At 47.3% G+C, this 22,214-nt stretch overlaps 1 protein-coding gene across 6 annotated transcripts in view; it reads left to right on the top strand.

Annotated features, from left to right (window-relative positions):
• Positions 1-1,984: 1,984 nt before the first annotated feature.
• Positions 1,985-22,214, top strand: part of MYZAP (myocardial zonula adherens protein) — a 116,960-nt gene continuing 96,730 nt past the window's right edge. For 5 of the 6 annotated variants that reach the window (XM_073801062.1, XM_004323762.4, XM_019947054.3 and 2 more), the window contains exon 1: positions 19,238-19,394. In XM_073801062.1, coding sequence (XP_073657163.1) covers positions 19,320-19,394 — 75 coding nt within the window. In that variant the 5' untranslated portion in view covers positions 19,238-19,319. Of the gene's footprint in view, positions 2,420-7,045; positions 7,389-19,237; positions 19,395-22,214 lie in introns of those variants that run through there. The other variant, XM_073801063.1, reaches the window with a different exon arrangement.

Raw genomic sequence — 22,214 nt, forward strand, 5'->3', positions numbered from 1 at the left:
ATAAATATCAGAGTAAGTAGCTAAAAGCAGCTGTGTCTAGAGAGTGGGAATCAGGGTGTAGAAGATGGAGCAGGAGAATGCTCATTTTTGTTAAAAAGCTTGTAGAACCACTGGTCTTTCAAAACCATGGATATGTATAACTTTAAATTCTTTTTAATGAAGTCAACAGCAAGTAGTTGCAGAATCACTATCTGAACCCGATTCTGTCTGAAGCCAATCCTAATTTTTCCTCTCAAGATAAATTCTTTGTACTTATTTGCCTCTGGACTTTGATTTTCTTTAGAGTTTGTTTGTACAATTGATCCAATAATCTACAAAATCCAGGAGCATATGGGCTGGGGTAATCCCACGGGGATTACCGTAAGTGACAAGGAGAACTTGTTTTGGGGTAGGAGGGATGTCTCACAGAGCCAGAGGGCAGGGAACTTGAAGCAGGGACTGGGGCACCACAGGGAACCCTGAAAGTTCTTTCTCTCCTTTGCTTCTATATGCTCCCCTGCCTGTGTCTGCTTTGTTTATCTGATTTCCAGTTCACAGGCGAGGAAATAGCCCCTCATAGCCCCTCAGTCTGCACCTGAGGGGAGCGCTTGGGAGGGGATGAGATAAACCCAATTTGAATGCCAAGTTCTGGAAAGTCAGAAGGGAGGCCCCAGTGGGAAATACATGCTCTTTTAGGAGCTTGAAAGGGGTCATCTAATGAATGGCGTTTAGGGCCCTGGACCCTGTCTGCCCCAAGCGGCCTGCTGGTCCTGGGATGTCCCTGCAGATCCCAGGCGTCAGCAGGCAGCCATGCCCTGCATGGGTGGCTGGACTGGGGGAGCTGTAGGGATGTCTGCAGAGAAGTCATTTATTTGTGTTGGAACAAACACAGGGCTTAAGCAGCAGAAATGGCACTGACTTGGGGTTTGAGGAAGGTATCCCAATTCAGGCTCCTTCTTTGATTAGCTGTATAGCCACTAGCCCCAATGGGCTATTGAGAGCTTGAAGTGTAGCTAGTCTGAGAGCTTGAAATATGCTCTGAGTGTAAAATGCACACTGGAATTTGAAGACTTAGTATCCCCATAATACAAAATATCTCATTACTATTTTATTCTTATTAATGGTAATGTTAATATTAATGGTGAAATGGATAATATTTGGGGTATATTGGCTTCAATAAAATATATTATTAAAATGAATTTCACCTTCCTTTTACTTTTTAAAAATGTGACTCTTAGAAAAATTAAAAATTACTAAGACGGCTCACGTTATATTTCTATTGGACATCACCAGTCTAGACTCTAGACCTAACACATTGCCCTTATTGAAAAGAACAAAATCACTCAGGCTTGGCATCACTCTAGAAAGCTGGGGAGAGGTGTTTGTGCAATCCTGATGCCTTAGCTTCCATTTAGTGTTAAACAGCACCTTGTTTTTCAGGGTCCCAAACCCTGGTAAAATCCACAGCTGTCCCCTCTCTACTCTGCCTGTGACAAACCAGCCCTAACCACAGGAGACAAGGTGAGGACAGTGTTCCTGACAGAAGACTCATGTACCCTTAGGGGCCTGCAGAAGTTCTCAGGGGACCTGAAGGCCATTCCACTACTCTGGAAAGCCTGACGGAAAGCAATTCTACAGCTTCCCAAGTACTGATGCCTTGGCCAATGAGATCAGTGTTTCTTGGCTCGAGGCTTCTAGCAACCCAGCCAGGCAAGGTTGATGGTCTCAGCTATCAGAAGCTCCACCTGGCAATTAATTGTAAGTCTCTCTGACTTATGAAAATGCTGAAAAGTTAATTATTCATTAAGATGTAATGGGAGAGACAAAGTTTTTCCAAATGTGCTATTCTTAGAGAATGATACCCCTGGTGCCCCTGGTGATGGAAAGTTTAGGAAGTTCTGACAGAAGTCATTGTGTCCTTCAGGGTCCTGGTTCTTGCATGTTTTGTTTCCACATTTGGTTGGTAAGTGATGGAATTTCCCTTAACTTTCCTGCAGGGATATGTCCTTGGCACGTACATCCCTCTGAAATCCATAGAATTTTGAGATTTGGGCGACTTCAGTTATTTCTCCATCTGGGATGATGAGCAACCTATCATCACTGTCAAAGCCCCACGACCAACCCCCATGATCAGCCCTCCTTACACCTCACCTTGGAATGTACCAAGCTTTAAATTATCTCATCACCAAGAACTAAGAGTGGTGACCACAAATTCCACAAATTCCTGCAGCTCTGCACACCACTGGCATACCCACAGAACCAGTTCTCCATGCTCCTTGGGACCACGGGCACCTGGGCCCTCCCAGTGCGCTACCATCCCAGTCTCCTCGACCTCCACCCTTGGGGAAGGCGGCATTGATCAGGAATTAAGTGCGTGTGCTCAGGGGCAGGCTGCCCGGGCTGTGTCTCCACACCTTCCTTACAGCTTGTGAAACTGGGGGTAAGTTATTTCATCTTTCCAGAACTCATTTCCTTATCTGTAAGCTAGGGTTTATGAGAGCACCTACCTCACTGGGAAGGATGTGATATTTAATTATGTATGTGCATCTAAGTACATGTACATGTGATGAGATAATGTGGGTAAAGCTCTCTGTAGTGCTTGGTTCATGGTTGCTCTCAGCAACTGTTAGCTCTGCTTAGTTGTTATCGGCTCTGTCTTTTCACCTGCTTTCTCCCCCGGCCACCTGGGCTGCTCAGAGAAAGCTTGAGAATCAGACTGCTTGTCTCTGCTACAGAGTCACCATACTCTCCCACTGGGCCTCCCCATGGCCTGGCCATCTGTGTGTGTGTGTAAAAGTTTTATCCACAAATATGTGTGTCAGTGTGTCCCTTTTGGTAACAGCTTTATTGAGATATGACTCGCATACCATATAATTTACCTGATTTTTAGTATTGCTGCACACAAGCTTTCTCTAGTTGCGGCAAGCGGGGGCTACTCTTCATTGCGGTGCACGGGCTTCTCACTGCAGTGGCGTCTCTTGCTGCGGAGCATGGGCTCTAGGTGCGCGGGCTTCAGTAGTTGTGGCTCGCGGGCTCTAGAGCGCAGGCTCAGTAGTTGTGGCGCATGGGCTTAGCTGCTCCACGGCATGTGGGATCTTCCCGGACCAGGGCTCGAACCCGTGTCCCCTGCATTGGCAGGTGGATTCTTAACCACTGTGCCACAAGGGAAGTCCCCACCTGACTTTTATAACTGGAAGGTTTGTACCTTTTGACCCTCTTCACCCATTTTGCCCATCCCCCCCAACCTTTTCCTCTGGCAACCACCCATCTGTTCTCTGTATCTATGAGCTTGGTTTTTGTTTTATTAGATTTCACATATGAGCAAGATAATTTGTCCTTCTCTAACTTATTTCACTTAACATAATGCCCTCAAGGTCCATGCATGTTTTGCAAATGGCAAGATTTTATTCTTGTGGTTGAATAATATTCCGTTGTGTGTGTGTGTGTGCATAAGTATGTGTGTGTGCATATGTATATGTATGTGTGTGTGTGTGTGTATATATATACACACACACACACATATATATATATATATATTTATGTCACATCTTTATTCATCGGATGATAGACACTTAGGTTGTTTTCCATGTCTTGGCTATTGTAAATAATACTGCTATGAACATGGGGGTGCATTTATCTTTTCTTTCTTTTTTTTAAAAATTAATTTATTTAATTAATTTATCTTTTCAAGTTAGTGTTTTCATTTTCTTTGGATAAATACCCAGAAGTGGTATTGCTGGATCATATGGTAGTTCTTTTTAATTTCTTTTGAGGAACCTCCATACTGTTTTCCATAGTGGACACACCTTTTTTTCTCTTTAGATCTGCCTATTCTGAACATTTCATGTAAACGGGACCATACAATATGTGGTCCTTTGAGAAGAGGTTTTTTAAATCAGCATAATATTTCCAAGATTCATCCATGTTGTAGCATCTATTAGCACTTCATTTCTTTTTATGGCCAAATAGTATTCCATTGCATGACTGTACCACATTTGGTTTATTCATTTATCAGTTGGTGGCCGTTTGAGTTGTTTCACTTTTTGGCTACTGTGAATAATGATGCTACGAGCGTTTGTGCGTACATCTGTGAATGGCTACAGTTTTCATTTCCCTTGTGTATATACCTAGGAGTGGAATTGCTTGGTCTTATGTTAGGTCTCTGTTTAACTTTCTGAGGAGCTTCCAAACTGTTTTCTGAAGTGGTTGCACCATTTTACATTCCTATCAGCAGTGTAGGAGTGTCCCAATTTCTCCATATCCTTGCCAACACTTGTTATTATCTGTCTGTTTGATTATAGCCGTCCTAGTATATGTGAAGTGGTATCTTATTATGGTTTTTATTTGCATTTCCTTGATGGCTAATGATGTTAAGTAGCCTGGCAATCATTTTAACCAATGTTTGCTTATTATCTCTTAGATTGTCATTGTGGGTGTTCCAGTCACTTTCCAAACTTAACAAGGTCCTAATTCCTCTCATCTCTAGAGATTCCATCTCTTCTGCTATTCTCAAACATCTTCATGCACTGATTCATTCTCCAACAAATAGTTACAGTAAGTCCCCTACCTACGAATGAGTTCCATTTCGAGAGTGCGTTCGTAAGTCCACTCTGTTCTTAAGTCCAACAAAGTTAGCCTAGGTACCCAACTAACACAATCAGCTATATAGCACTGTACTGTAATAGGTTTATAATACTTTTCACACACATAATACATAAAAAACAAAAATAAAACATTTTTAGTCTTATAGTACAATATCACTCACTCCTGACATTGATGGTCCAGGTTCTAGTTCCTCGCTGGATTCAATTCTGTCTACCCTCTTGCTTCTGGACATCCTGGGCTTGAGATACAGATACTGTATTACTGTACTCTATACAGTACTGTAAAGTACACAAAAGCACAACCTCTTGTAGAGGATGCATGCACGTGACAATGTACTCCAGGCCCGTGAACTAACTTACGTGATTGGACATGTGAACGCGTGTTCACGTCTTTGAAAGTTCGCAACTTGAAGGTTCATATGTAGGGGACTTACTGTATTGAGCTTCTTTTATGTGGCACGTACTGATGGCTGGGGATGTACAACTGAGGGGCCACTTACAGTCTGATGGCAACATGTCATCATGGAACTCCTCTGCTTAAAATGCTTCAGTGACATTTAAAAATTGGGGGTAAAATTTAATAGCAAAATTCATGGCAACCAGGGTTCTGTGTATATATGAGTGTTAGGCTAGCCCAGCTACCCTCCCCGCCATTCTCCCTGCCTCACATCTTCTGCTACTGTCTTAGGCTCCAAATGAATAATACTTTCATGCAGCCTGGTTCCTGTTCTCCACTGCCCCTTCTAGACTGTAAGCTTCTGCAGGAGGGGATGATTCTAACGCATCCTTGCATTTCCCACAGCACTAGGACAATACTTGGCACCTTGAAAGTACTCAATACAATACCACACGATGTACTTGATACATTTATCATTGAATTATTAAATGAATAGATGGCTAAATAAGTGAATGAATGAAAATATGTGGTTCTGCTAGGTAGTACAATTTACTTTAGTTTTTAGTTGGCTGAAGTTGGGCTCTATTCTTCTTTTTTCTTTTCTTTTTTTTTTTTTTTTTTTTTCTTTTTTCAGTACGCGGGCCTCTCACTGTTGTGGCCTCTCCCGTTGCGGAGCACAGGCTCCAGACGCGCAGGCTCAGCGGCCATGGCTCACGGGCCCAGCCGCTCCACAGCATGTGGGATCTTCCCAGACCGGGGCACGAACCCATGTCCCCTGCATCGGCAGGCAGACCCTCAACCACTGTACCACCAGGGAAGCCCTGCTCTCTATTCTAATCCTCATTTTAAACTAGCCTGAATGATATGCCAGGCCTGCTGAACTGAGGGCAGCTTTATTTTAGTCAGATATTTATAACACATAGTGATGCTCTAAGGGGTTTTAAGTCATGGCGTGTTCAGATTTGTTTGTACCCTGTAGGGTTTTAAGAAAAATGAAATAAAATGACATAACACAAAATAAAATACCCACATTGCGAACATAAACAAGTTGAACAGAGTCACGTTTGGGGGCCTGTGTGGAAATTTGCAAGGAAAGCTGGAGAGTTAAAAGTGTCCAGGCACGGTGCACCTTCCCTTTCACCCTCATACAGGCAGGACAAAGGTCTCTCTTCTCTTAGGACAGGGACATGTTTCTTTCTTGGATGGTTTTGTTGAGGGAGAGGATGGAGGGGGAGGAAGTGGGCTTCTCCTGGGGTATCCAGCTGGGTCTAGCCTTGTGGGAGACAGGATGCGGGCCAGTCAGGCCCTCCAGCCCCCTCTGTCAGGCTGTTTCCTATTTTCAGAGGTCTATAGGGTGGCCCTTGTGAGGCAACAGTAATGAACACATTGTCCTGAAATGTAAACTGGGGAGGGAGGAAATGCCTGGCATTGGTGATATGTCTGTCTGCTTATTTGCCGAGAATGTTGTTTGGGGGAGATAACGTATACTGTGGAGACAGTGTTTTCAGAGATGTTTGTGAAGATGACGTCCTGATGAAGGACTAAGACAATGATGACATCTGAAGCAGGACGCAGGTCTCGCAGCCCTCCTGAGCTTGCCCTGGGTCCTCCCTGCAGCTCCTTCCTCCATTTTCAGGGTCCTCCTAGTGGCCCGTGCTCTGACCACCACACCCCCCAGCTTCTGGCCTCGTTTCCCCCGCACACCTCCCCCAGGAGGCCCTCTCATGCTCACAGCTGCCTGCAGCTCCTCCTCTCCATTCCCTTCCTAAAACTGAATAATGAGACCTTTGCTAATAGGCGGTAGAAAAGGCTCCCGGAGACAGCCGTCTCTGCTCCTTTTCTTTATTAAGTACTTTCCATGTGCCAGTTGTTTTACTTATATCATTCATTTAATCCTAACCACCTAAAAGGCAGCGATAATGGCCATTTCTCCCAGTTTACAGGTTGGGAAACTGAGGCTCAGGGAAGGAAATTGATTACCCTCACAATGGGTAGCCCTGGGATTTGAACTCATAGTCTGATGCAGAGACCTCACTCTTAGTCAATATACTCTGTTTCCTTCCAGCTGCCTGCCAGGCATCACGTGACTGTCTGGTGCAACAGAGGTGCATAAGGCAGCCATAGCCTTGAGGAATAGGGCTGCAAAGAATGCTGAATCGCTGGGAGAAGCACTGCAGCAGCAGTGATGGAGGGGCGAAGCTGGGGAGATAAGGAAGGATGGAGAGGAGCATGAGCAAAGGCACTGTGGTGGATGCTGCAGGCTGCTGAGCACCGCTCTCACTCCCCCAGCCGCCGGGAGCAATGGATGCTGATGGCTCAACGGACTTGCCCTTGGCTGGAGCGAGCTGCCTTGCCCAATGTTAGGCTCCCTCCCCAGGGGAAGCCTGAATCCAGGGATTGGTCATTAGGTGAGTACAAAGGGCCGGCCCCCTTGCCTCAGTTGAGCACAGCACTGAAGGGCCAACCCAGCTGCAGAGGGTCAGCCCCACAGGCTCAGCTGAGGCCTCTCAGGTCAGCCCCTTCCTCTGCCATTCCTGGTCCCATCGCTCCAGGAGAGGTACGTACCCCCAAAACCCTTCTGCACAGAAGCCTACCTCAGAGCGTGTGTCCCAGGGAGCCCAAGACATGTGGAGGCATGGAAGTGTAAAGGTACCTACCGTGTTCCAGAAAGCATGGAAAGCCGTGTTCCAAGGCTGCTGGGCTCTAGGATGTGGAGGGTGTAGGACTCCCGTGCAGGCGTCTCCTCCTGCGTTGTGATCTGAACATCCAGTGATGGCCATGCATCTACCTTTTTTCAGGAATCTAGCCTGCAACTCTGCCCAGTGCCACAGAGGCCTGACCCATTATAAGATTAAACTGCTTACAACTTTGGGGAAACGGCAGTTTAGAACCCCAATACGTAACAACAAAGAAGTGTTTGGGATCGTTTTATTGATGCTTTTGGAACGTCAAAGCTAAAAAGCAGCCTTAGAGCACATCCAGTCCAAAAACCCTCCGTTATCACAGGGAAGTGAAGCCCCAGAGAGGTGACGTGACTTCAGGTGAACGCAGATAGGGTCAGGGCCACCACCAGAACCCAGGTCTCCTGGCCTCCAGTCCATTGGTCTCTCCACCTCTCCTCGGGTAGGTCTCTACCTCATACCTAATAAGAACTTAAACATGAGCCCTTGAAGACTCACTCAAGGGCTCTACTAACAGTGACTTGTCCATGGGAGGGCAAACTGCGCTTGAAGAAGACGACCACCCAGCTTCCCCCAAGGGCCCCAGCAGTCCTCCACAAGGCTCCCCACAGTGAGGCTGCGTTGCCGGTGCCAGGCCTGTCAAGGCTCGGTGTTGTTCCAGACCCTTCTGTACTTCCCTACTCCCTATCAGGTCAAATCCAGCTGCTTTTCTCCAACCATGGTCAAGGTAAACGTGGAAGCCGTAGAGCACCATCGGGGGCGCTCTACCTGTCATGCACCTGCTCAGTGTTTAGTGCCGGCTTCTCTTCACCTCTTCACTCCTGGCGTTAGATGGGTCCCTCCCTTCTCTGGGGAAAGGGTTATTGGATAAGCTCACTTCCAGCTGGGGCACTTGTTACAGCGTTAACAGTCCTAAGCCTCAGGACACTGACCTCTGATAAATGGATGACTCCAGACCCAGCACCGTATTGGAGACAGCAGGGCTCAGCTTTCACTGTCCTGTCTTGAACGGTGACTTTGCCCTCGGACCTGCCTCTCGGGGCTGGACAATTATTTACTCATGTAATCGGGCTCTGTGTGAACTTCTCTTGCCAGATAAGGCAGCTTTCTGAAAAAGTTGCCTTAGATAGAGCAGGGTCTCTCCAGCTGAGTGTTGTGTTTTGCTAGTGTCCTGTGGGCTGCTTGTATTAGTCATGCCATGGGCAGGGAGCGTCCTGTGGTCAGTTAAGCTGGAGAAGCACTGCACAGTTAGTTATCTTTGGAAGATGCTCCAGCTACTTGAGGGCAATAAGTCCTATCTTAAATCTGCCTACTTTCATTTAACCTGTATCTGCCTGGTTTCACTTGTCTGCAGAAACTTTTAAAAATGGAATACCTTTTAACCTCCTTGAGGGGGGGGACTCAATCTCACCTCTTTCTGAGCTCAGTTTCTCTCATCCGTCCTGTGTTTTACAACTGGGCTTTCCTGTCTGGGTCACTCTTCTGGCGTCACTGTTGTGTATCTCTGCAGTGTCCCTTCTGCACACTGGGGTGTGGCAGTGCTCCCTGTTTCTGGTCCTGGTTTGCCTGGGACTAATGGGGTTTCCTGAGACATGGGACTTCCAGTACTAAAGCCAAGAAAATCCCAGGCAAACTGGGACATGTTGGTCATCTGTACTGAGCCCTGCTTCTTGCCTGTAGCCCCGCAGCTCTCTGGCAGCCACCCTGGTGCTTCCCAGGCCTCTTCTGGGATTCCCTGTTGCTGGGCTCAGTCTACCTGGGGCTGCAACCACAAGCTGCTTACGTGCCTAGCCTCTCCTCTTTCAGCTAAACCCAGTGTCCTCATCAGCGCCTACAGCCGGGGTAAGTTCCCTTGCTGCCCCTGTAGCAAACCCTGTCTGACCCCGTCTTATCCACCCTGAATGGACTTGAAAACCCACAGCACCGTGATACTCACTCCCCAGGCTCCTGGCTCTGACCAGCACAGGGGTAGCTGAGTGGCTCTCAGGAAGGGTCATGGTGATGTGACCCAGCTGAGAGAGCTGATGAGGTAGGGGCTGCCCTGACATTCTGTGTGGAAGGCAGAGAACCAGTGTGTCCGGGGGAGAGATGCTGCTGCCTCCCAGGCCCTCCGCTCCCCTCTGCTCCTCTGCCAGTTGCAGGGTTTCAGGGGGGCGGGGGTGTTGGCACTGTGTTCGTCTCTGGGCCACAGATGCCTGCTCTGATGAGTGAGTAGTCTCTGCCTTGAGGGGCTCACTCACACTGGAGGAGAGTGACATGGGGACTAGTGAGTGCAAGCCAGTGTTAAGGTGTGTCACAGCATAACTGATGGAGTGATTAACTTCTCCCTTGTTTTTACTCCTGTAACTGTTTTTCCATGTCCCCTGGTCTTTCCCCAAGCCTTTCTATTGCCCTGCTGCAAGGCCTTTTGTGTAGGTCCAAATCAGGATTGCTTTTGTTCCTTAAAGCCCTGACGTACTGGAAGATTGGTGACATTTGCTCTTGAAGGGGAGGGGGAGGAGATGACTTGCAGGGGGCAGGCTGAAGTGTAACCACATCAGGGAAGGTTTGGACCCAGAAGTAGATGTTCTTCCAGGTCTGTGAGCAATGGATCCCAACAGCACCCCTCTCCAGAGGGGCTGGGATCTGGAATGGACTGATCTGAACATGCCGCAGCCCTGGGGACCATGGCAAAAAACCACTCGCTGACTGTAGAATGATCTACTGAATGTGTGCTCTGTGCCAGGCACTGTTGTAGACACTGGGATGAGAGGAATGAACAGAACAGATGAAAACCCCTGCCCTCATAGACCTTGGATCTTAGTTAGGGGAGACAAACCGAGTGCTCAAGACTTGGGCTTTTATCTGAAGAACTCTGAAGCCATTGGAAGCATTTACCCAGAGGAGTGTGGGTTTAAAAGGATCACAGTGGCCTCCGTGTTGTGGATGGACTGACTAGAGGGGGGCGGAGGCGAAAGACCAGTTAGGAAGCTCTTTCAAGGATCCAGAGGAGAGGCAATGGTCGCTTAAATGTTGCTGATGAAAAGGGTTTAGGGTTTGGAGATGCTTTGAAGGGAAAGCCAGATAGATAAAATGTAAGCTATGAGATTAAAAGGAGAAATCATAGATGACTCCAGGGATTTTGGCCTGAACACCTAGAAGAGCAGAGTCCTCATTAACTGAACTGGGGAGGGCTGTGGCCGGAATGGGGTTTTTGGGGGGAGGGATTTTACACAGAAATAACCTGTGCCCCCCGATTCCAGGCAGGGCCACACCAGCCCATATGGCTGTGTGTAGATTAGAAATGGCATCCCTTCCTCTGGCAGACACAGCTCAGGGCTGGGGGCACAGCTTGTCAAGGGGACAGTCCCTCTTATAGCCTGAAGTCCTGTTGCTATGAACAGTCTTCACAGTCACATACAGATGCCCTGCCTGGAGTGACTAGTGGTGTATCAGAAAGACCCCCACCGGCAGGATGGGAACAGATGGGTACCTGGGGCAGTGTAAACTGAACTTAGAGAAGTAACTGTTCATATCCCTATGTCATGTTTTATAGTAAATTGTATACTTGCCTCAGCAGCTGCAGTGAGAGAAGGCCTGTTTGCATGAGTTCATTAGAGGTCTAAAGGCAGAAAATAATGTTAAGGAGTATTGTTGGTCTTAGGATTAAAAAATAATGAATGCTGTTTTGTTGTGAAGTTATATGGTCCTCTTTTGTTACATGCTAAGAGCAGATAAGTTCTCTGTATCAATCTCTCTTAATAGAGCAAACCAAATATAGGGAAAGAATCGCTTTTATTGTTTTCCAAATGTCTTACATTAGCAGTGGTATGGAACACTCAACATACTAGCTTTGAAGAAGTTGTTCGAAATCTAAAGGAGGGTTCCGTCCTCTATACACTCAGCATTACCCCACACGTGACCGGGCAATCCATAGTTTTCTCTAGAAGGGACTTCACGACATACTGTGGTCATACCGTTTATATGTTATACTCTCATTCAAGCCTCATAGTGACTCTAAGAGGTGGTACTGTTATCTCCCGTTTCACAGGAGAGGAGATGAAGCCTTGGAGCGTGGAGACGACGCACCCAGGACCCGTCAGCTGATATGTGGCAGAGCCTGAACAGGCACTCCTGTTAGTTTGGCTCCAGAGTCCCCCTGTGTTAAACACTGTTCCTCAGACTGACTTCCCCGATGCAACACCTAGAATTCCACAATCCCAGGGCCACACGTTTCTAGAATTTGAAGGGACTAACTGCATCTACTCTATGCCCCCTTCCTTACCTGATGCCTGAGTTCTCTCCAGTCATCCTTGATGAGATGTCTTCACCCTGGTCCTTGCACAAATGCCGGCTGATGGCATGAGAAGAAGTTTGGGAAGCTTATTAGAATGTGAATTTCTGGGCATCGTCCCAGATCCACTAAATCAGAGTGTCAGGGCCCAGAAGTATATTGTTACCATGACCCCAGGTGGCTCTAGCGTGCAGCCGGGCTTGGGGAGCCCGCCAGAGCCACACTCTAGTGATGGGGAGTGCCCTGTCTGCCTCACAAGTTGCTCCTGCCCATCATTTCCACCCTTAGCAATTTCTTTCCTTGATCCCCTCTCCTTGGCTAGCTCTGGCTATTAAAGTATTTCTTAGATTGCATTGAACTCCATCTCCCTGTAGCTCTCACTGGGCCCCATTCTACATTCTGGGTTACACAGAACAAGTTTAACCACTCTGCCACAGTGCCAGCCTTTCAAGAATTGAAGTCACCAAACAACCCTCCCCCCTAACCCCGACCGTAGTCTTTTCTTCTCTAGGGACAATATTCCCAGTTCTGCCACCTGAATCTCATTATTTAGTGTCAAGTTCTTATATCATCTGTGTCGTGTTCTTCTGAAATCATCTGGATGGTCCTTGTTCCTTTAAACCGTGGCACCAGAGCTGAAGGCCACTTCCCAGGCATGGTCCAGCACCTCCCAGTGAGGACTTTTGCCTTTCTGGTTCCAGACTCTGCCTTCCTCCGAAGTCATCTTGAAATTAGAGGACACGTGCTGGGTCATAGAGAGGTGGGCTTCTGTGGAGCTACTGGCCCAGCTGAGTTCCACAGATAGCCTTAGTACTATCTGTGGATACTAAGCCTGGTCCCCTGTGTCCTCTGTTGGTGTTGCTGTTGATTTTGGATGCAAGGTAAGGACTGTAGATGTATTCTTGCTGCATTCCATCTTGTCAGATTCTGCTCCTTGCTCCAGCCTCTTGAATTTGGGGATCCTGCCTCTTGCATCCGTAGTTGGAGTGTTCCTTCCTCTGACCCTTTCAGACTCTCTGTACTCACAGTGTTTTGTACCAGACTCTCTGGGCCATACAGTGGTTTAAGGTTATTGCTGTTCCAGAGATCTTTGCTCTGAGCAGTGATGTTATCGTCTACCCCTCGGTATCTGTATATGTATCCATATTTTATGTAGATATAGTGGACACAGCTGGTGCCCACCCAAATATTCTCAGCCGTCTTTTACCAGCTGTGTGTATCTGTTTCCCAGCTTGCGTGTAGCTTTGATGCTAATAGTCTGTGTTTATTAGGGTTCTTTGCCCCTATGGAGTGCCACAGTGCCTGTGAGCTATATACTTCCTCTACCCCGTTAGAGAAAATGACAGACTAGTGAAGGAGTACGAAAGCCCAGCTCTTTTGTCTGGAGGCAGGACTCACTCTGAGGCGCAACTGACATTCCAGAGCTGCTGGTGGGATCAGGCTGGATCTGGAACTTTACCTAAGATGGTGCCCTTGCTGACTTCTTCCCCTTTCTGAGCTCCCACTCCCTTCCTGGTTTCTCCTGGGGGCACTTCCTCAATAATCCCCTGCACATGGATCCTTGGTTCAAAGTCTGCTTTTGGGAAAACTCATTCCCCACCCAAGATGGTGGTCATAGCATAAATAGTTGTATCAGCCATTCTACATGAGTATACATAGAAACATTTCAGGGCTTTTTTTTTTTTTTTTTTTTTTTTCGGTACGCGGGCCTCTCACTGCTGTGGCCTCTCCCGTTGCGGAGCACAGGCTCCGGATGCGCAGGCTCAGCGGCCATGGCTTACGGGCCCAGCCGCTCCGCGGCATGTGGGATGTTCCCGGACCGGGGCACGAACCCGTGTCCCCTGCATCGGCAGGCGGACTCTCAACCACTGCGCCACCAGGGAAGCCCAGGGCTTTTTCATTTAAAAAAAAAAAAAAAGGAAAAAATTCCTTTTTGTAGATTAGTGATTTTATTTTTGGTACAGATTCAAATACAGGTATTACTTATATGTTAACAAAACGTAAGGGGTGGCAAAAGGAGACGCTCTTTGTACCGTATGCTCAGGAAGGCCCCTAATTCCTTTAACATTTCTCACCTGACTTACTCTGTCCCTTCTGTGATTTTTTCTTTTTTTTGACATTGGGTGGAGCCTGCTTCCTCTTAAAGACAGTCACCAGGATGTCTTCCTGAAAAAATAAATACACAAGATTTCCACCTCTGCATCTGCAAGTTTTCTACTACAAGCCCATTTGGCTACTTGGAAAAGCCAGGAGGCTGCCTTCCTCTGGGTGTCCAGACTTTTTGTGTAACGCACAACAAAGCCCCAGAGCTAAGAAAGGGAATCACTTATCCTTTATCCATCCATTTTCTTTACTGATTCTCCTCCCCTACGCACTAGGATAACGTACAATTCACAAAAATCCTCCAACTTTTGGTTGGTCACTCAGTTTTGTTGATTTTCTGCCTTTCGAATCCATCCCCCTCCTTTCCTTTCCACCACCGCTGGCTCCTCTAGTTCAGAGCCTCTTTATCTCTTATCAATACTTTTCCCACAGACCCCAAAGCACTCGCCCTGCGGTCTCTGCCTCCATCCATACTCTTCTCTCTGCTGCCCATCCTGTCACTGCCCTGCTCGCAAACCTTCACTAGCTCCCCATCACCTGCAGATCGATTCTCAACTTTATTCAAGGCCCTTTGCAGTCTAACCCCAGCCTGCTTTGTCTCCAGCCATTCCGTCTTGTTCTGAGATTTAAGCTAGAGAGGCCAACACACGTTTCCCGGACCCTCTGACCTCACTGTTTCCTTTGACTCCCAGTCTAGAATGCCCTGACCTTTCCCTCCTCATTTTGCAGTGCCAGCTTCCATGCCGCCTTCCCAGAGGAGCCCTCCGTCTCTCTGCAGCTCAGCGCCTTGGATTCCCTTGTCCTCTGCCCACTAGAGTGCTTTGGACACACTTCAAGTCTGGCTCCTCTCCCAGTATAGGAGGTGAGCTGTCAAGGACACAGACTCTGGAGCCATCTTGACTCGGGGTGACGCTCAGCTCCACCACTTACCAGCGTTGGTATCATGAGCAAGTTACTTCACCTCCCTGTGATGTGATTTCGTCATCTGCAAAATAGGGGACATAATAGCACCTTCCTCACTGAGTTGCTGGAAAGGTTAAGTGAGATGATGTATTTTAAGCCTCTGAGCACAGTGCTGTATAAGTGTTTGCTAGCGTTGTACTTTGCTAAGTTCACATCCCTCTTCCCAAACTGATGTTGAGCTCCCAGAAAGCAGGGTCTGTCTTACTCCTCTCTGTGTCCCCAGTGCCTTGTACGTAGTAGGTGCTTGGTACCTATTTGTTCAATGAATTGACTTATTATTAGCCTGCCAGTTGCACATTCATCCGTGAGTTAACACAGTAAGCACAGGATCGTCTTCAACGAGTTGTATTCCCCAGAGTGGGTCAGCAGCAGCTTCCAGCCCCTGCGTCTAGACAGGTTTATAAATTCTGTGTATCTGGGTGACTTGGCTGGGGTATTGGGTTCCTCTCAGTCTGCTTTCCTTATCTCTAGGCCCTGTTCTCTGCTTCTCAGACACCCGGTGAATATGGGGTGTTTCTTGTTCTACTTTATCCAGAGGAGCTTTGTAATTCAATACCCTTGTCCTTGGGTTGGAACTGCGTCCTTTCTGTATTGTGAAAGTTTGGCCTCTGTTCGGCATTCAGAACGGGAATATTCCAGGACTTTGGGATGCTGTGACACCTGAATGGAAGGGGGAAAAAAAGAGAAGCCTCAGAGACATAAGAGTGCAGAGGGCAAAAATACCAGCAAGCCAGGCATCGCTTGGGCTCACTTCTTCTGTGTCCTGCTCAGTGATTCCATTCCTGATTGGTTCTGCCAAGAAATAAAGGTAGTCTTTGCCACTCAGGACTTTGCTGGAGAAATGGGTCCCATCATAAGCTCCTCAACGAAAGATGCCGATAGAGAGTTTGGAGAGGGTTTTGTAGAGAGTAACAGGGACCATTCAGAAAGCAGAAGCTGGAACATGTGAGAGAGAAGTCCAGGCGCTGGGATGGGAGAAGGAGCTGCAATCTAGTGACTGATTTCAAGAAAATGGAGGGTGTGGATACAGACATCTAGAATTTTCTACAGACCTGTGCTTCAGCAGAGAAATTTAGGACAGCTTTTAGGCATATGTGGCTATTACTGTGGATGGGAATGGGTGGCGGCTGAGAGTTGTAACATCTTTTCCCTCCAGCCCGGTGGCACTCCTCTGTCAGCAGTGCTCAGGGAGGGCCCAGAGTTGGCTGGGGCAGTGCTGAAAGGGAACAAGCAGGGAGGCTGTCCCTACCAGAGCCCCGTCCCTCTCCCCACTCCCCACCCCCCACCCCCCCACGTCTGCCCTCTTCCTATTCACAGTTCTAGACCAGGAGGACTTGGGCAGGGGCAGAAGTGCTTGGCCTTTGACTCCTCTTTCAAAAAGGGTCAATCCTTCCTTTTGATCTCCTCCCAGAACCCTTCATAGAAGTCCTAGTTCCTAGACTATGACTTCATTTTTTCCTTTCTCTGCCAGATCTACCTTTTCATTGGTTTTTCCATCCCTACTTGTCTTCCTATTTTCCTCCTTCTTCTCCTTTTCCACTTTCTGGGGGCTCCCACTCCCCTCTCTCTTGCAGTTCCTTAGGTGTTGGCCTGGCATGGGGGGGGTGCACTGTGTCATAAGCCAGAGCCTGGCATCTGCCCCCATGCACCACCTGCAGCCCTTAGTGACAGCCGGCATGGGGAACTTTCCTGGCTGGGACAGTCCTGGGGCTCAGCTGGCAAACTGCTTGGAGACCCCCGCCTACCTTAGAAGCTGGGTTAGCAAGGGTCTTAGGTTTAGTTTTGCTTGGCCGTGAGTGAGTTGAAGTATTGCTCTGTAATATCATTTCTTTTTTTTTCCCTTTCTTTCTTTATTTGGCCATGCTGTGTGTTTAGTGGGATCTTCGTTTCCCGGACCGAGGATTGAACCCGGGCCGTGGCAATGAAAGTGCCCAGTACTAATCACCAGACGGCCAGGGAACTCCCTGTAATATCATTTCTTCATTCATTCAACATTACTGTGCACTTGAAGCATGCCAATTACTCTGTAATATCATTTCTTCACTCATTCAGTATTTACTGTGCACTTACAACATGCCAATTACTGTTCTAGCCACTGGGCAGGCAGGAATGTAAACAAGATCCAGTGCCCACCAAGAGCTCACAAGCTAACGTGTAGTCTGCTGCTTTTGTAATGAAATGTAATAGAGTATAAAAAAGGATTAACAATATGAAAAACACTTGGATAATGGAGAAATGAATCCATGCCCCACCCTTCCTCTCAAATGCTGACTCCATCTTGAGTGATCACTTGGGTGTTTGCCATAATATAAACAAATATCGATGATGCCAGGTTATTTTGACTCAGAACAGCAGCCCATTTCCTAGAAAGGAGAACCTCAAGGCAACATAACAGCAATAATCATTAGCCTCTTTCTCCTGAGGTAATCATGCAGGTATCTCTAACCCATATTGGCTTTCAGCAGCTGTGTTTTGACAACTTTTTGTTTGTTTTTTATTTTTATTTTTTATTGAAGTGCTGTACACCGAAACTAACACAACATTGACCACGTTTTATTGAAAGGCAGACCCATCTTTTAGTCACATAAAACCCTCCCAAGAAAAGGGGCCTTCATGGAAATAACGTGGGAGAAGACCTCTCATGAATGATCTCTTTTTAGAAGGGTGGGTGGATAGGAAGATGCAGGAGGACTATAGTTAAAAAAAAAAAAAAAAAAAAAAAAAAGTAGACCTGGAGTTAGAAGAGTAGAGGTCTAGTCCCAGCTGTTCACCAGTTAACCTAATGCCCTTAGGTCTCAGTTCCCTCATTTGTAAAATGGGATAATAACAGTATCCACGTTTTTGGTCACGGTGAGACTTTGATGAGAAAAGGCATATGAAGCAAGTATTGTAGAATGCAGACATAGCTGGGATGATGATGACCAAGATGTTAAAGCACAGGCTGTGTGACATTGGGAAAGTCACTTAGATACTCTGGCTTCAGTTTCCTCATCTTCAGAAGGAGCAAATCCCATAGGATCAGTTGGAATTCTGTTCAGCAACAGTTCTTACGTTTCTTGAGTATCTTCTGTGTTGGTGCCACACTGAGAATTCAGAGCAGGATGAGGCTGGGTCCTCACTCTCCAGAAGCTCACCATGGGGGAAGGGGACAGACACACACACTGATGACTCTTCTTTTGAGAAGACATGGTCTCAAAAAGCATAGAGGTTCATGGGTGTAAGTGTTCAGGGCAGGAGGGTCCTGGAGAGCTTGGTAGGGAGGGAGTGTTTGGGCTTTGAAGGGTGAGTAGAGAGGGATTGTCTTCCCCTGTTGAGAAACATTTATCCTCAGGATAAAGGCCAAACTCTTCAGCTAAGCACAGCAGGTTCTTCATGATCTGGCCCAGCGCCCTTCTGCTGCTTGTCTACCATTTGCCCCTTGCACTGTGGTATTTTCAGTTTCTAAAAAATCTACCAAACCTTCTCTTGCCTTCCACCATCTTTGCACTTGGCAGTTCTTTTGGCCTTCTCCCTCTGCTGGGGGGGCAGCAGAGTTGATAAGCAAGGCACTAGGGTCAGACTGTACGGTCCATCTTAGCTTTGCCACTTTCCAGACAGTGGGACCCCTGCCTTGTTACTTAATCTCTTGGTGAGTCAATGTCCTCATCTGAAAAATGGGGATACAGGACAATAACAGTGCTATCTCAAAGGGTGGTTGTGAGAATTAAATGAGGTAGTAAATGAAAAGTACTTGCAGCCGGAGTCACAGGAACCATTACATAATTATGAGCAGTTGTGATGAATATTCAATGCCTGGCTTGCTTCTACTTGTATTTAAGGTCTTAGGTTAGTCATCACCTCCTCTGGGAAGACTTTTCCTACACAGGCTAACCCCTAAGGCCACGTTTTGAGCTCCCACGGGTATCACCTCTTCTACCAAAGCACCGACACCAGTCATCTTTCGGTATCCCCACCAGATTGCAAACTCCATAGGATAGGAGCCCGTGGATTGTGTTGGCTGCTGGAAGGGACGCCTGGTAGGCACTCCGTCCCGCCCCGGGACTGACCCTGGGAGGGCGCAGAGCCGTGGGGGAAGGTAGGTGACCAACACGGGCTGGGTCTGCGCCCTAGGGAGAAAATGCAGCTTGACGAGTCTGGCGAGTGCGGGACCCCGCCCCGGCTCTTTCCCCAGCCGGGCCTCAGCCCCGCCCCCGCGCTGCCCCTGCCGGCGCTACTGGCCTGCGCGGTCCCCACCCTCCCCGCCTCCAGCGGGGCGGGCCCCGGGCTTATTACACTTGCGAGAAGCACCGCGCCGAGCCCGCCACCAACGCCGCTGAGGGATGCTGCGCTCCACGTCCACAGTCACCCTGCTCTCGAGCAGCGGCTCCAGCGCTCCCGGGGCGCCCAACAGGAGGGTGAGTAGCTGCTGTCCCGCTTCCTGTCCAGGCCGCCCGGCTGTCTGGGGATGGAGACGCACGGAAACCGGTCCCTTGGCCCTGACACCCCACCTGGATTCAATTTTAGGTCCTGTCTCAGCTCTGAACGAGACCTTTCTTTTGTACGTCCCAGAGGCGCCGCACTGGCTCAAAGGGCTTAGGGGACTTTAGGGAATTCCCAGAGATTTCCTCCCCTTCCTGCCTCGCCTATCAAGCCAAGTGTATTGGCACCAGTTTAAAAAGCAAGGGAATCTTTCTGCCTTGTCCGTATCTTGAGACTCAAAGGTAATGAATGTCTTTAACACCCAAACTTTCCTCCTTCCAGTGATGAAAAGAAAGGGCCACTTGTCCCCACTCATGATAGAGTAACACTGATTTGGAGTGCGCTTAATCTAGGTAGGCTTCATTTTTATCAATACAAAGTAGAAATTAGCTGCTGGCCACCTAGGAGCCCAGTTGTGGGACTTGGGTTTATGCAAACTGCTTTCTTCTTTCTGATTTAAGTATTGGCACAGTGGGCACCATCTTCACCTAGGTTGCCCTTTGGAAGTGATGTTTCTTTGCCATCTTTGTTGCATCTTTTCTCATCTCTCCAGATGCTCTGTGAAAGAAATGCTAGCCACATCGTTCCCATTTCATATCTCTTCCAAGACTCGTACCTCAGAGCATACTGCCAGGGCTTTCGTTTGTGCCTTTTTGGTTCACCTGTTCATTATGATGTTCAGTACTCATCATCTGGGTGAGTACTTTTCTGTGGTTGAGACTTCTCTCATCATATTTCCCCTAGGTTTAGCTAAACAAGTAGGCAAGTCCAAGCCAGGGCCCCCTTTGGGACTCCTGTTTTCTAGACTTGTAGACGTGCTTGTTTGATTTTGTGTACCTCAACCAAGAGACTAGCAGTTGTCTTCAATGCTGTTTTTCTTTAGCTCTGGAAGAAAGACTCTGTGTTACTCCTGGTGATGGGTTGTGTTGGCTGGGTTTAGGACATGGGTTCAGATATGTGCACGTGCACCACTTAGGGCTGACAGAACTCTGGTTGTCCAATCATTAGCTTCATAAATAAAGATCCCCATTAGGTCCAAGTGGGTTTCCAACCACAATCCCAGCCTTACACCGAGATGGGTGTTTGCCTTTTTTTTGGGAAATCCTTCTCAGTTGGAACATAATTATGACTGAGAAAGAATGAAGTCACTGAAAAGCTAGCCCTGAGCCTGGACAGCGTCATACATGGGACCAGATTGCATTAAATTCTCTAGGTCCCCCTCCAGAGTGGGTACGAGTTGGGTGGCTAGAGTGATAATGGGTGGATGAAATGTGACTAGTATAGTAGGTAACTTTTCTGAAGATTTTTTTTCTCAAATATTTACTTTCAAGTATTTCTGTAGTTGTAAGTGCTGTGGTGTCTGGCACAATGAGCACACTACTGAGAAGGCTTTGCTCTTTGAGTAAGACAACTGAAATACTTTGGTCTGAAGGGGTCTGCAACCTGAATCAGACCCTGTAGGGCTGCTCTTAGCACATGGGTAGGTTCTGCAAAGAAGATATCTAAAGTTTCTAGGGTCCCCTTTATGACTTCCAGCTCTGCTCAGGATTTGCAAATAGCACAAGTACTGTGTGTATGTATGTGTAAACTATGATCTTTGATTAATTGATTTATTAAGCCATGTTTATAGATCTGTGTGATGCAGGGCTAGATATTGGGGTCCACTCCAACTGTGGGAGCAGACATTGTCACAGACTACCATATGCAAAGTGATGGTTGTAATAGTGGGGTAGAGTGTTGACAAGCTTGTGTAGAAGCTAAAAGAAAAGGCTCTTCTTGAAGCATCTGAGGAAGGCCTCCCTCTGTAGGAGACGTGTGTTTAGTCTTGCAGGATGAGTGGGACTTTGTAAGGCAATTGACATCGTTGAGATACTGAAAAAAGGAAATATGATTCTTCTGAATGGAACTCTTGGCATATACCGTATCACAGTGGTGTATTGGACCTGCTTTAGGGCAAAACACTTATTTTTTTGGAAAAACAAGAACAGGATGCCTTGAAAATAAAATTGTAGACCAAACAAGTGAAAAGCAAAAAAGTGTTCCCTAAGTTGAAAGTTTTTCAATAAACTCTGTATCGTTCTGTCTTTCCTCTCAGATATTGGACAAGTGATGGTCTTGAACAGTAACAAGTTAGCCATTAAAATAACATTTCTGTTTCATCCAAAGAGCTTACCAAATTAGGGACTGCAGGGGAACCAGGATGTTTTGATCCAGGCATTCAAGCCAACCAGAAATGGCGCTGACAGCTGACACTGAGCAGGGAGTTCTCTGAGTCAGCCACCAGGGTGGTATGGCCAGACCAGACTGTCACTAGTTATCCTTTGTTCAGTAGCTGCCACCTACAATTTGTACTTACTTCTTATCTGAAATCTCTCAAGGAGAAAAAAAAAAACAGGTGGGAGAGGAATTTCTGTCAGCTGATAAACAAAGCTCTGAGAGGCATTTGTGGATGCCAACCAGCAGGGGTTATAAAATTAAAAAAAAAAAAATCTGCCTTCCAACCAGTTGTGCACTAAAAATAGTTTTATCTATGGCAACAGCAGGAAGATAAATTGGCTGGAGGAGAACCATAGACAGGTTGATGACCTTGGAGAATAAACGTTTTTTAAAATATTGACATCGCTTTGTGATTTGGAAAGGAATTTTGTAAATGCAGTTAATCCCACTGAAGGAGACTTTGCAGTGAAAGGTCAGTTGTGTGGCCAGGTTGCGTGCTTTGGGGGAAAGGCATTTGTTGCTTTGTGCAGCCAGATGTA

Source organism: Tursiops truncatus, chromosome 2 (assembly GCF_011762595.2).
Source record: "Tursiops truncatus isolate mTurTru1 chromosome 2, mTurTru1.mat.Y, whole genome shotgun sequence".
NCBI classification, from domain to species: Eukaryota; Metazoa; Chordata; class Mammalia; order Artiodactyla; family Delphinidae; genus Tursiops; species Tursiops truncatus.